Source organism: Saccostrea cucullata, unplaced genomic scaffold, assembly GCF_032062105.1.
Source record: "Saccostrea cucullata isolate Sc308-1 unplaced genomic scaffold, CSIRO_AGI_Scuc_v1 ctg2445, whole genome shotgun sequence".
In the NCBI taxonomy this organism is placed as follows: domain Eukaryota; kingdom Metazoa; phylum Mollusca; class Bivalvia; order Ostreida; family Ostreidae; genus Saccostrea; species Saccostrea cuccullata.
The window spans coordinates 24265-40000 of record NW_026938514.1 but is presented as its reverse complement, the minus strand read 5'-3'; the positions used below and the strand labels follow the sequence as shown (position 1 = coordinate 40000).

General features: G+C 29.9%; 1 protein-coding gene across 1 annotated transcript in view; it reads right to left on the bottom strand.

The window, feature by feature from the left end:
• Positions 1-13903, bottom strand: part of LOC134250553 (uncharacterized) — a 26287-nt gene extending 12384 nt beyond the window's left edge. The window contains exons 1-2 of the mRNA XM_062732922.1: positions 13797-13903; positions 10320-10431 (exon numbers count right to left, since the gene is read on the bottom strand). Of these exons, the coding sequence (XP_062588906.1) occupies positions 10320-10431; positions 13797-13806 (122 nt within the window). The 5' untranslated portion in view covers positions 13807-13903. The remainder of the gene's footprint in view (positions 1-10319; positions 10432-13796) is intronic.
• Positions 13904-15736: the final 1833 nt, after the last annotated feature.

Here is a 15736-nt window from a genome sequence, read left to right as displayed (position 1 = left end):
TTTGTTAATATTAGAATTCTCTTCTATTGGTTGATAATTCATAGCAATTTCAGTAAAACCTCCATGATATGCTGATATATAAGTGCAAAAATATTTAAAATAAAATTCAGCAAAGAAAGCGGCTTAAGACAGGGAAATATGTATAATTTTATGTTTACCATTAATTGTATTTTTTGGATAAAACTAAGAAAAAAAGAAATGTACTTGTACCTATACTTGCTTATTAATTTATAGTACATGTAGATTTTATTGTATAAAGAAATTCCTAGGTTCTAATAGGTGTTGGTTGTTGACGGGGAAATGTGGGGGAGGGGGGGGGGAACAAACAGAATGATTAGAATGAAGAAGAAAAGAATTAATCTGTTTAAATTATTTCTAATCAAACAAAATACTCGTTTTCGCAAAATAGTTTCATATTCAGATGTTTGTCAGTGCTTACATGCCTTTATTTAGTGCAGAAAGGTCAATATTTATGACACAAAAGTACGAAAATAAAAGAAAACGTCATATTTCTCGTTTATTTTATCATAAAGGTATACTTTTTTCTTTGTTAAAATGAAAGGATGAACCATTTCTTTCAAAAAATATAAATTATAATATTTTCACACAAAGACTTTTTAAGATATTACCTGTTATGTATGTCGGAATTGTAAAAAATACGACAAGAAAAACGGGGTGATACTTACATTGTGCTCCTTTATAATTTTTCATGCGAAATGAATTATAATGAATTTGTCTTCATTTTAAAGACACAGGTCATATAGATTAAATACCTGTTGATTTCGAACATGATTTGACATTTTTGGTTCTTTTTAGCGCATATTTGGAGTAGAACAATAATGTCTTAAAATAATCTATTTTTAGCATTTCACACTGTTTTTGCACGTGCTCATGTGTAAAAATAAGCATATAAAGGTATTGTTTTTAATACATAAAAATTGCGAGGAAGTGGTCAAAAAAGAAATGTCAAAGTAATGAAAATTTCACACAAAGACTTTTCGGACATAGGTCCCCCCTTAATTTGGATGAATGTTGTTGCCTTGGTTTCTAAGAATGGAAATTTCTGTGAAAAAATTTTAAGTTCTATTCTTTATACATTTTCAGTCTAATTAAAATTTAAAGTGACATGCATGTAGACTATTATGAGATGCATAATTGTATTTATTTTTTATTTTGATTAATGGTGTTGCCATGGTAACTAAAATTGAAAATTCAGTAAAAGTTTACTAAAAGCTACTTCTATAGTTGTAGTCTTTTTGTAATCTTGCCTTTTGTTATAAGTATAAAGCAGTAGATCTACAGTCTCAACAGAGACTTCTGGTTTATACATGTAATTAAAACCGGTATTAGGCTACCGATTTCTATCATAAATAGAAAGCCAGTAAATGCATGAATATTGTTTAGTCGCTTTTATTTAAAAATGTGATAACCTTTCAAAAAAAAAATAATAATGATATCATTAAAACATCATTCCACAAATATTATAATCTGCAACATTATTTAACAACCGTATCTTCATCTTGAATAGTATCAAGGCCTAGCAACAATACATACGTCTTCAGAAAAGTATCAAAAGTTTTCATAGAAAGAAGCACATGATTTTATTTTTAGAAAAGAAATCTTTTTTGTTTCCAATTTTAGTTCAGTAGATTTTTTTATAGCCATCTGTCAGTTTTAAATATTCTTACTACCTCGAATAGTCAATATGAAATTGAATTACAATACTTGATTTCAAAAATAGTACATCTTGGGTTTCCGTAATTGTTCTATCAATTCTCTTCTTTTCCTCCTTCTTAAAGTTTTTATGAAAAAAAACTTTGAAAGAACTGCATAGCAGAATATTTGAGAATAAGTTCAAACTAGATATTGATGCTTAAATAACTTTAGAACTAATTAAAACATACGAATCCTCCAAAAACTGTAAGATCGAAACTTAATATTATTAAAGTATTTAAGAAAAAACTAGCAGAATATATGAGAAATAGTGTAAACTAGATATTGATGCTTAAATAACTTTAGAACTAACTAAAACATACGAATCCTCTATAAACTGTAAGATCGAAACTTATCAACAGCGCAGAAAAGTTAAGGTTTCAAACAGGGGTGGAGGCAAATTTGTGCGGGAAAACTTAACTATGACATCATACAAAATATAACTCATACACCAATTCTTAATTAAAATACCACAAATTGAGGTAACGCAGCACAGTTAAGGTTACAGAAAGGAGGCGGGGCCTAATTTGTACGGGAAATGTTTACTATGACGTCACACATCATATAAGGTCTTCAAAATACCACAAAATAAAATTATTTTAGGAATGAATTTAATACCTACCTATTCTATACGGTATAAACTTGGTTGGAGCAGTTTACGCTTTATAAAAAGCGTAAACTGTTCCAACAGAGTTTATACCGTTTAAAATGGGTAGCTATTATATTAATTCCTGATAATTTAATTCTCATCCAATCATTTGATGTAAAAAAAAAGATGATTGTTCAAACATAATGATTTCAATTTGTACAAAATTTTAATGTAACGCCAGGCGGATTAATACGTTTCTGACGCAAGTCATTGTGACGTAGGCAACCCATTTTATACGATAGTAAAGGGGCCGACTATAGTTTCCATGGCGCAATATTTCGCGCATCATAGTAAAATGAAGCGTATTTACTTTTTAATGCAACTTTTTTTGCTTAATTATTAAAATTTAACAAAATTAAGAAATTATAGGTATAAAAATGTAATTACAATTTGATATAACTGATTTTTTTAACCGATTTTACAATTGATAGGTAGGTTGAAGGCGTTGCAGTGTGTTTTTGACGTTATGATAATCTGTAGTTCTTAAGGTGGAATATCCCTCTGATAAGGGAGATAACTCTTCTGATAAGAGAGATAACTTTCTTCAGACGTTTTGTCATGAAATCCAGTGAATTGTCATCTCAGAGTTTACAAGTTTCATTCACAACGACCATTTTATAGTCAACTCAATCAAACCTTTTCTATAGTACAAATGTTGATTTCTAGTTTCTATTGCTAGTATATTTATTAATTATTTATAATAGTTTACTTAAAACATTTATACCCAGTTCCTTTAAACAGTGTAAATTGAGATTTCTCTATCTCTTAAAGTATTATTCTTTTAATTGTACAGAAATTTTAGATGCAGTATTGTTAATAAACATTTAATTAATATTTTGTTAATTAAAAAAATTTTTCAAGGGCGATAATGGAACGATAACTCTTGTTTATGGATGCGTGTTATTTTACATGCAGAGAAAACAATTTGTTATTCTGATTTAAAAAGCAGCTCTTCAGTATGTTTTCTAATGGGAATTAGATAGGTATGAGAGTAAATATTATTTTTATATATACCTCATATTTCTTATTTAATTGTGAGATATAAAATAATTTATCTTTTTATTTACCATAACAAATTTTCTTCACATCATGATTTGACATATTATTCATTTCTGAAAAAGAAAGCAACGCTTCATGCTTCAAACTATTTTTTATTTGAATTTAATGCTTTAGTTGTTGCTGAAAATCAGTGTCTGGATTTTTTTTTTAAAATGTCGTGAAATACAGAGCAGAGGGATATTGCCCCTTAAAGAAAGGGGTAATAAAAATATTGCTAAGGAAAAAGTAATAAACATACACTCTTGAAATTTACAAATTAGAAATTTGAGAATATCTCCAACATTTTAATCATGTTTTCATGTATATCCATTTTGTACGTCAAATTTCGTAATACTTTATAAATATTGTAAAATTTGCAAATTTTTTGCATTTTAAGATGCCCCCTCTGGTAACATTATTACTCATCAAATATTATAGTTTGAACAAAATATCTATTGTAGTATTTGTATAATTTGCTTTAAAGTGTAAAAATTGGCATTTTCCTATATAATCCTATTGTAAACGTACCTGAATTTTGAGACGGTCCCTCAAAAATACCTGGAAGTTAGATTTCCCCCAAACTTTGCATGTACACTGAAGTTAATGTAAGTTTTATATGGTATAAAAATTAAGCGTTTCGCTATTGTAGTTTTCACAAAATAAAACTATAGTTGGCCCCCTTAAGTATTTTTTTTTTCAATCAAATACAGCGTTACGACCAGAAATGAATTATTTTCTATTTCAAAAAACTGGAAAGCTGTATACTACATACAAACTTACTATTACATGCAGTTATGTCGTTTGTGAAATCTCACACAACAGTATATAAACGATGCATCGATGGCAATGCACTTGTCAATGTGTCGTCATCTCGCAAAAATGTCTCAGTTTGTATACAGTAAGAGGCTGATCAAGTCTTCTCAAATAAAATATTATTTGCAGTTAAATAAAAAGCCGTTAACTTGGATGCAATGTCTATTTTAGTATTGTGTTTTTAAACTCTACGTTCATTCTCCAGACAAGCGATACTGTCGTGTGTTTGTTTGCAGATTCATTGAAAAAGTAATGGAAGGGCCCTAATAAATCGATTTATTGCAAGAGAATACCCTCAATGTATCTTGTCAAGATTTTACACATAAACTCAAGAAGCATAAAGATATTTGAAAAGTGCTGCGAACCTCTTAAAATCTTGCAGATAAATTAATTATAACTATATTTAATGTAGTTGACCAGCAAAATATTCAACCTTCTGTCCAACAACTTAAATATTACCAATTAAAAAAGAGGAATCGATATAGGTTCGCAGCACTTTTCACAAACTACATATAGTGCTGAAAAGGATTGTAAATTAAACTAACATTTTTAACTTGGTTAATATGCCCTTGCAATAATGAAATTTATAGATTACCTCTAAATTACAAGTATAATTGCTAAAATCATGTGACGTCATCATCACATGACAAGTCTAAATAACAATCTAAATGTCCACAACATGCAGATTTAAACCACATTACATTTTTTTAATAAGTGAAGTCCTAAAAAGAATCGCCCATCCTAATAACGTATTTTTTTAAATCGCAGATATTTCCATTTGTAACCTTAACTGTGCTGCGGTTTTGTTAATTTTACCTGTAGGAAACCATTAAACTACATCAAAATTACAACAGCAAGCCATTTTTTTCGTAGTTAAATCCCTTAAAACAATTTATAAACAAGTCACTGATCGAAATCAACTTGTCAGTATGACGTCATTTCGTAAAATGTAAGGTAGTTAGCATGTAGTGAGAGGAGATCAAGTAATAATTTCTCAACGAAAAATGTATTCTATAGTTAAATAGAATATTATTAACAGATATTCTATAGGTAATTTACTTGGATTTAATGTCTTTTTTACGATTTTATTAATATATTTTCAAAACATTACGTATCTTATTGATACTGCCGTATATTTGTATGCACGTTCATCGGAGGATCTTATTGTTGTTGTTATTCTTGCTGGGGTCTTATTACATCGATCTAGTGCAAGGGCATACACTCAGTAGATTATAGTCAGCTTTTGCAATTCAACTCTAGAAGTATTAAGGTATCTGAAAATAATTTAAGTATACCAATATTTCATGCCATTGACCAGCAAAAAATACAGCTGTCGGTCATTCAAATATAATTTTAACAATAATCGCAGAATTTAGGTAGGATCGCAGCACTTTTCAGAAACTACAATGCGTGTTGGAAATATTAATAAAGTAAACTTGGAATTTCACTTTGGTAATGCCCTTCCACTAGTGAAATTTATAGGGAACCTCAACACTGCAAGTATATGTGCTAAAATTACGTAATTGCCACATCACATGACAAGTCTCAATATAAATTCTAATCGTCCTCAAAACGTAATTATTAACAATTATCCGATATAATAATGTACTTAAAGCAATCGCCATCCCGATTATGACTGTACTGCAAGTAAATACATACATTCCCAACGATAAATTAAAATCAAGGCCAATTTCAAAGAGGGCTTCTTTTTTAGGAAAAAAATGGAACTAGTATACATACTGATATTGTCATTTTTTTGTCATTTGCAAACTCACTATGTTAAAAATATTCTGATTGTATTACACACTCTGAAATCGATGTAAAAAAGATGTTTGTGTTTAAATTTACAATATCTATGAAGCTTTTGGAGATTAGTTCTTCCAGATATCTGCTTGATCTTCTGTGGGACCCAAATTGAACCATTCACAGAAAATAAGGAGAGGAAAACAACTGCTTTGGCCTCCAATTCGACATTTAAATTTAAATATAGATATCGACGATGCTTTATCAATTGACAATACTTACATCCATTCAAATGTCTATTTGAGTTATCAAAGTTAACTTGGGGAAAAAACAAAACGACTGACACATTTGTTCTTAATATTGGGCTTTTTTACCAATAAAAGACGTTAAAAATACCATTACAGAAATTTCATGTTCAACGTGATGACCTTTTCCTTTTCTATCATTCACTTGCTAGTCTTTCATGACATGATATACTCACCACCTTCATATTTTTTTCAAATGGGGCAAGATTTTGTACAACACATTTTTAGGATAAGATAATCAACAGTCGTTGATAAAATGTTTTAAATAAGAATAAAACATAAAGTATAGAAATATCCTATATTTAAGATGATGGATATAACTGTTTATTGCTGAAGTTCAAACTTTGATATTAGAAAGAAAGTGAAACTTTCTCATTGTATTTTTTCCAGCACAAAATATTCCCCTGCCTTTGCCTTTTCACTTATTTTGTCGTTATCATTCATTGTTTTTATTATCCTCTATATGTTCATCGTTTCCCCCGTTATCTATAGTAACAGTGCAGTATCCGTCAGCTGGTGTTGACACTGAGGCTCCTGGTTTGGCATGATCATAATACTCACTTCTGTCATCTGATGCTGTTTCATTCAAACGCCGTCATTGGTTTTTGAGGTATTTTCATTCCTCCGAATGGGCGCTACATGAGATACCTTCATGGACTTTTGCTGTAAATTGTATTTGTACAAAATATAATGAATAAGTGTTTATATGTACAATACGACGGATGATCAAAAAGTTCGCAAACTATCTCTATAGTTAGAAAAAAACCAATCAAATCAGAATGATTAAGCACACATATAGTCTAACAAATATCTGGGAAATACCTTTGCTGTAGAATGTAATAATTTGTACAAGGTTTATAAAGAAAAAAGAATTTAGTTGGATTGATTGTTTTAGTAAAGTAAGAAAGATGTTTTATCTGTAGCCTAGTAAAAGCAGCTAGGGAAGAGATATGTCCCTATTTGAGCAATTTGTTATGAAAGATCGCAAAATTAAAGTTAGAGAAATAGTTGTAAATCTTAAAATTTATGTAAATATTTATTCCTAAAATATAGTTACTTTAGATTTTAACAAAAAGGAGCCCATACTTTATTCACATTTGATAAAAGAAGCTCACAAGACTGAGGACTCGGGTTGTAATGCCTCCATGCTCATGTTTGGAAATGATATCCTTATCTACCTATACAATTGCCGTGATATGGTCATCTCTGACAAATGGACCGCTTTTGTTATAAAATATTTACGTGCATTGTAAGAAATATGATGCAAAAAATCTTTTAGCTTCTTTAAACAGAACGCTACGAAACATGTCACGTGACTCTAAAAGTTCAAACATAGTTTCACTTAAAGTGACAATTCAGAACAAACTTTTGTGACATCTGATCTGCAAAATCTCTTACGCATGGTTCTTTGCTTTCTTAATTTTTCTCGTCTATTGAAATTGAAATGGATATATAGATATAAAAATAAATTTTGCTGTTTCTTTATTAAGATAAACTAGATGATTTTAGTATTTATCGTTTTTTATATATAATAATTTACTAAATAATAGTATGTCTATGCCCGAATATACTTAGTCTATTATATATTATATTATATATTATATTATATATATATATATATATATATATATATATATATATATATATATATATATATATATATATATATATATATATATATATTATAACGTTTCACAAAGTGTACCTGTGAAATTCGGGTTAACTCTTGTTTACAAGTTTGGAATATATGGAACTTGAACCCGATGTTTATAAACTCCGTAAATAATTGTCAATGAACAGTTAACGAAAGAAATGAACTATAATTGATTTAATGACTTTATTAATTTAACATGTATGATTTAATGACAAAGTGGTGTATTTTGTATGTTTTAAATGGGTACAACATTATTAATTTAGTAGGTAATTTTGATGGTTAAAACCCGCTAACTTATTGATTGCATTGATTGTGACGTAATAGGTATCTGATTGTCTCTTACGTCATCATAACAACTTTTGTCTATATAAACCAGCTGTTTTGGGTTTAGACTTCAGTCGGCTGTGGGGAGCGACTCGGAGCACACAGCCTTCCCTGGTAAGGGAAAGTGACCTAAGTCACTTTGGGGAACGACTCCGTATACTTCGGTTATAAGACGGTACCAAGTCTATGTATACGAAACCATTAAAGGGAACCAAGTTTTTAGGAACGTCCTGAATTGACCATCGGTTGGTCACCTTTTTGTTAACCAAATAACGTTGTACCAACCAAGTTACAGTGTACCATTCTGTGTGTTTATAAGTGAACCATTTGATCGTCCTAATAAATGTTATAAACTTTTAACAAGTGTTATTCCTAACAAACATTATTTAAAGTGACCAAAAGTTGGTCATTATGTCAACCAAAGAAGTGACCAAAAGTTGGTCATTACGTCAACCAAAGAAATGACCAAAAGTTGGTCATTGCGTCAACTAAATAAGTGACCAAAAGTTGGTCATTACGTCAAACAAAGAGGCGACCAAAATTCGGTCATTACGTCCGTCAAATAAGTGACCAAAAATTGGTCATTACGTTAACCTATCAAGTGACCGAAAATTGGTTATTAACCATTATATAAACTGTGACCAACGTTACCATCAAATCTCGACCAGTGACCAGAAAACTAATAGCGGCCCACGAGTTAATTATAATACGATACCCTCGGTTTCGTTACAATATATATATATAAAGCCGGAGAAAAAAAGAGTTATATAGAGAATTATTTTCTTTATATGTTGTTATTTATTTTCTTTTCCGAAATCAATTTCCATATATTTGGTTTTATATCTTCGATTTACTTTTTTAATGTAAAGTTTTGTTTCCTGTTGTGTTTAAAAGAAAAACACGCTGAGTAATGATATGGGTACTGTATATAATTTAAATTTATACTCTTACGTCGCTTATTTCACTGTACGTGCTTTTTCCGGTGTTTTCCTCTTCAGCTCTTTCGTTCATACTCATTGTCTCTGCATTGTATGCCGGATTTTGTAAGGTTTCCACAGCACGGTTTCTAAAAGAACAAGTAATTCAATTCATTTTTAATTTCAAGTAAAATTTGGGCGCTCCAAAGCAAAACATTTTAAAAGAAAGAGTAAATCTATGAAATTTGACAGCTATAATCATAATGCAAAGAAGAAGGTACAGTTAGAGCTTTATTGTGCCCTAAAAATTTATGATCTTAAAAGTTTATGAAATTGGCTCGAACAATAGTTAAGTAGATGATAATGATAAATCATGAAAGAATATGGCATGAAGGAGGACCGTTTTGGAAGTATGACGTCATTAATTTGATGAATTTCTAAGTTGAATGTAGAAAAGCCTCAAAATGACTCATTTCTGTGCTAATTTTCCTTTAGAAAATAGTGTCTCCCACCGTCGCCCACTTTGATTTTTGGATATATTATGTAAACAACTATGACAAATCACATATCTCAAAAGCTTTCCGGGCGACGGTGGCAGAGTATGTTTTCTTGAAGAAAATTCCACTGAAAATCGATGTCTTCTGCAACTTTTTAAGAAAATACAGGAAAATGCACAAGTTAATGACGTCACAATTAGCACTTACGAGGTCACATGAGAAAAATGATTTGAATATTCTTACTGCAGGGAAATCCTATGATTAAGTAAGAATAAATTTTGATTTTTTATATCCCTTTCATATTTAAGAAAATTATCGGGCTTAATTTTTATAGAAACTGTACCTTCTTCTTTCGTCACTTCCTTTTCGCACAGGATTAATTCAAATTTTCATGCACAAACATACACAAGCGATTGCGTTGCTATATCCCCTTTAACTTCGTTGCGAGTGAATAACAAAAATAATGTCATCATATGATCTTAATATTCCAAAAAAGTCGTGTTATTATTTGAAGCTTTTATCAAGTACCTTACTTTTTCAGGTGCTATATGTATAATTTTATATTTGTCTTATATTATTATTAGACATTTAATTCTGATAATACTTGAACATATGCATAAAAGTATTTATTGAATCGATTTGTATATATATTATTCAATTGTAAACCTTATTTGCTTCTTTTGTATCCTCCGGTGCAGCATGAAGACAAGGACTGTAACTAGTGATCCGAACACAGCTCCCCCTATTACAGATCCAACAATTCTTCCAGAGGAGCAATCTAAAGTATATAATTATTTGTTATTATTAATTCTATATTTATACACGTGATTTAAGTGATTTATATATTAGGGCATTTCGTTTAAAATTTCAAGATATGTTTATAAAACATTCCTCAGTGAAATAAGGGGAAATAAATACACCTTAGGTACACTTGTTGTTTGTTTTGAGACATTCAGCTCAGTTTTCTGATCTACAAGATGTATTTTAAAAAATTATTAATAAATGGTGCGTTCAATGATTATTTGAAATATATAAAAGCCCACATATACTTTATTTGCATACAAACTTCTCTTTGTAAATAATAAAATAACATACGATATAAAAGCAGGAAAACTCCTATGGAAAAATTAATTCATATTATCAATCACTAAATTTTTTTCATGTGTTCAAATTTTAACTTACGATAAAAGTCTTTCTACCCATCATATGAAAACCTTTTGGCTGAAGACACTAATGGATTACACAATCCTTGTCTTCTAAATTTGTAAATTATTCTATTCTTTCTTTTAATACATTTTTTTCCTTTCTCTTTTTTTTTGGAGGGGGGGGGATGAAATTATCCCACGACTCTTCGGGTCTTGCGATTTTGCAGGATGAAAAGCATTCGTTTCTTCAAAATTCCCTCTGCGTGCAATTAAATGGTTATTTGCAACAGCATTTTTAATAAAAAGAAAATGAAAATTAACACTGGAAATTGTACGAGGACATAAATACGTATACGTATATTAGAACCCTTTAAAATAAACAGCTGAACTTTAACGCCATACCTTTCATCATCTAAGCAGAGACACATGTAAACAGTTTTAAGTTCAGTTTGGTGACCATGCTTACCCTAAATGTGAATTTATTTGTGAAATCCGACTGAAAAACATGCATTTTGTGATTCTAAGATCTTAATTTTTTTTTCTTAGTTTAAAAAGAATATTTACGGAAGCAGATAAGCAATATAAATAACATCTTTCGAGAGTTGCTATTTAATCATTAAATAAAACGACAGCATAATTGTTTTATCAAGTGAGTCATCAATTTCATATTTTTTTTAAACTTTACAAACTATACGAAGTAAATTTTAATTTAATAAAGTTTTTGACAAAGAAAGTGATAGAGAGGACGGGAATCAAGGTAAACATAAACAGTTGATATAATCCGTTATCATTATCTACAAATAATAATATCCTTAATGTGACAGAGTTAAAGAATGATGTATCTGTTTAATTTGTTATGATTTATATTTGATATGCCATGATTGAATAATGGTACTTTTTGTTTACCCCATCCATCTTTTTTCTTCCACCATTACTTTTGATACTGTTAAACATGTTTTTTGTGTTTTATATTTTACGTTCATTTTGTTTCACCTCACTCTTTTTGATGGCAGACAAATCAGTGTCTGTTTAATGAAATGTTTAAACTTTAGAAGGTCGGCTTCCATAATATGATATCAAAGATTTTTGTGTTCTTTACAAGTTTTTTTTTCTAGTCTTCTAGTTTTCTAGTTTTGACCCACTAACTATTTGTATTTTGCTTTCTGTTATTTAATTTAATCAATGGCATTTTCTCGCTTTCTTTAATTTCATTTAAATCCTAAAACAATTGACTTGGCTTTGGTCTTTTATACGAAAGACGAATAGGGCCACATAAAAAAATATGTTTATCTCGTAATTACGAGATCTTTTCTCGTAATTATGAGATAATTATCTCGTTATTACGAGAAAAGATCTCGTAATTACAAGAAAAGATCTGGTTATTACGAGTTAATTATCTCGTAATAACGAGATGAGATCTCGTTACTACGAGATAATTATCTCGTCATTACGAGAAAAGATCTCGTTATTACGAGTTAATCATCTCGTTATTACGAGAAAAGATCTCGTAATAACGAAAAAAGATCTCGTTATTACGAGAAAAGATCTCGTTATTACGAGTTAATTTTCTCATTATAACGAGAAAAGATCTCGTAATTACGAGTTAATTATCTCGTTATAACGAGAAAAGATCTCGTACATGTATTGTCTTTATATGACACGCCGCATAAAAACACACAGTGTAATATCAAATTACACGAGTAATATCCACCGGATATAGCTACCCACATTAAAAAAATCTATGGCGTTTCATTGCATTTTTTTCAGTTTTATTCTCATATATCGAGTAAACAAAATACTGAGTTGAAAATCGATAATACATACATTGTACACCCCCCCCCAAACAACAACAACATCAAACAAGTAAACAAACAGAAACAAAACAGAAACATATGTTAACTAATAAAATCAATAAAGAATATTTACATTATTTGAAATAACACCTTTTGTCTAGATATAATAAAAAAAATTAGCTTTTTTAAGAAATATCTTGTGTTTTAACCATAAATAAAAACTATAAGCTTGTGTATATGATTACTTTGTTTTGTTGTTTTAAATATCTGACTTTTTTTTTTGAGAATGGAAAGAATACCAGAATAGTTAAGAAAATTAACTCGTAATAACGAGATCTTTTCTCGTAATTACGAGATCTTTTCTCGTTATAACGAGATAATTAACTCGTAATTTCGAGATAATTAACTCGTAATAACGAGATCTTTTCTAGTTATTACGAGATCTTTTCTCGTAATAACGAGATCTTTAACTCGTAATTACGAGATCTTTTCTCGTTATAAAGAGATAATTAACTCGTAATTTCGAGATAATTAACTCGTAATAACGAGATCTTTTCTAGTTATTACGAGATCTTTTCTCGTAATAACGAGATCTTTTCTCGTAATTACGAGATCTGTTCTCGTAATAACGAGATAATTAACTCGTAATAACGAGATCTTTTCTCAGTATAACGAGATCTTTTCTCGTAATTACGAGATAAAAATATATTTTTTATGTGGCCCTATTCGTCTTTCGTACTTTTATAATAACAAAGGTACATAAAATTTAATGATTTAAATTTATTGATCTTTTGTTTGTCTGTTGTTGAAGAAAAGGTATTTTCAAGGAAGTTGGATGTAGGAGAATTTATTTTTTAAATCTATCTGTAGAGATTCAGAATATTTTTATTTATTTCTAAAATATAGGTAAATAGATGAAATATTTATTTCCAAGAAAAGGTTGTACGCAGATGAACCTAATGAGTTGTGGCCAGTTGCAATGCATTTCTTCTTATTTTGGCTCAATTTTAATAAAGATGGTAATATATACATGTAGGTGTTAAAGCAAGTATGTGATATTTTTTACGGTTTATCTAGTATGCTTATGAGTGATTGAAGCATTATTCAATCACAAAATAAACAACAAAGCTTTTTTCTTTTCATTTGGCATCGATTAGTCAATTATCAATTAGTACACCTATATCTGCAGGCAGGTGCATACATACCTTGACTCATGTTAGTAGTAGTTTCAGCCCAATCGTCCTTTGTGACATCACTTGTGTGTACCGTTGTACTCAACGGACATTCCGTTTGGCATTTTGAACAATTGCAGTTATCTAGCAATATATTGAAATGAAATATATCAATTTATAATTGGGAACAAAATTACATTTAGGACGTACTCTTACAAAGGTTATTTGTAAACAGAATATCGTCTAAAATAGTTGCTTATGAAACTCATGGGGGATGATCTTAAATTACTACATTTACAAGACTTCTGTTATAACCAGGGTTTACCCATGTAGCAAAAATAATCCTAATTCTAGAAAGAAATAAATTGGTTTATGGATAAGTCTTGAGAGTTGGATTATCTACAAAATACAGAGCTAAATTCATGTACAGTTAAAGCACAACTTTTCGTGGGAATAAACTTTCATGGAATTGTCATTCATGTATTAAAAGGATTAATGGCCATTAAATTTTTAAAGCTATTTGAATCAGTTTCTCGTCATGTGTATAGAAATTTTGTTTTGGATATAGTTTCTTTGATAATTGTTAAATTGTAATAATTTTATCCCTTACGAATGTTTGTTTCTGCTTTGAAAAATACGTTGGTCATTTAAAATGTGTTTCGATAATTAAAGTATTAACATCTTTTCCTCCCTGAACTGAATTAAAAAGAAGCGAATATAGTTTTCAAGTTCCAATTTCAAAACATACAATTTTTATCTTGATGTAATTATATTATTTTATATTATTTTATATTAATTCATCTTCTAATCCCTAATATACAATTTATTGTCTGCATTATAAGTTAATGTGCATACCTCGTCTTGAACTATTTGTACTGGTGCACCTAGTCACTACGTTCTGAGTTACATCACTATTACATGTAGTTATCTTTCCATTTGAACAACAAAGTGGTGCTGAACATGAACATCTTTGTAGTAAAACTACAAATAAAAAGAGTCACTTCGAAAGAAAAAATGCTAGGAATCCCATGGCTAAGACTTAACCGTACCAACAAATGTGCAAAAGGAAGGAAAGTGTGTGCAATATTACAACTTCAAAAATACTCATTGTCATGTGAAAGGAAGATTAAAATTAATGCACAAACAAACTTTTAGCGTCCAGTGGATGGGGGGGGTTGCCCCACCCTAACAAATTTTAGGTTGAAGTACAATTATACATATGCTACACTGTAGTCGTTTATGATTACATTTAGTACTAAAAAGTAAAATGGTTCCAAAGGATTTTGATACTACACCCCTTCCATTCGTATAGGATTATCGGATAAAACGGATTTTTAAAAAAAAAGTTCGTGCAGATACAACTGAGCTAATGTTACAATCATCCGAAGAAGAGATGTTTAAATGGACTCTGGATATTGATTGAAACAAGCGGTCGAAATATGAGCAAAAAATCCCTAATCACGTTGTGTGGAAGTGGACTGGGATGTCGTAGTGGACGTTCGACCAAATATTTTACTCCCTACGACATCTCGCTGAGGTTACCCTACCTCAACTCCAGGTCATCACATTTTAGTGCTCCTAACATCCTACTATGACCACTAGAAAGGTTTTCTTATAGATCTATATTTATCTATTAGCAATAATGTACCTCCATACATGATACAGGTTTAAATGTCCAAGTAAACCGTCAATTGTAAAAGTCTGTGCTTCTCAAATTTTTTTGTTTTTTTTTTGCAACTACATGCGAGTATCTTCTTTGAATAAAGGAACTATATATGGTTAAAAATAAATTTACTTTTTTATATGTGTTCCGGAAAATTCTAATTTCCATCTATTCTAGTTTTACATTTCTGTCAAAAAAGGCTATGCTTTACTCTCGATTTCGGACAAACTTCCTTAATTCCTAGGACTGTCAGCAATGAACTTTATATGAAAATTTTATGATTTGCTAGTCGTCAATATTTATGTTACAG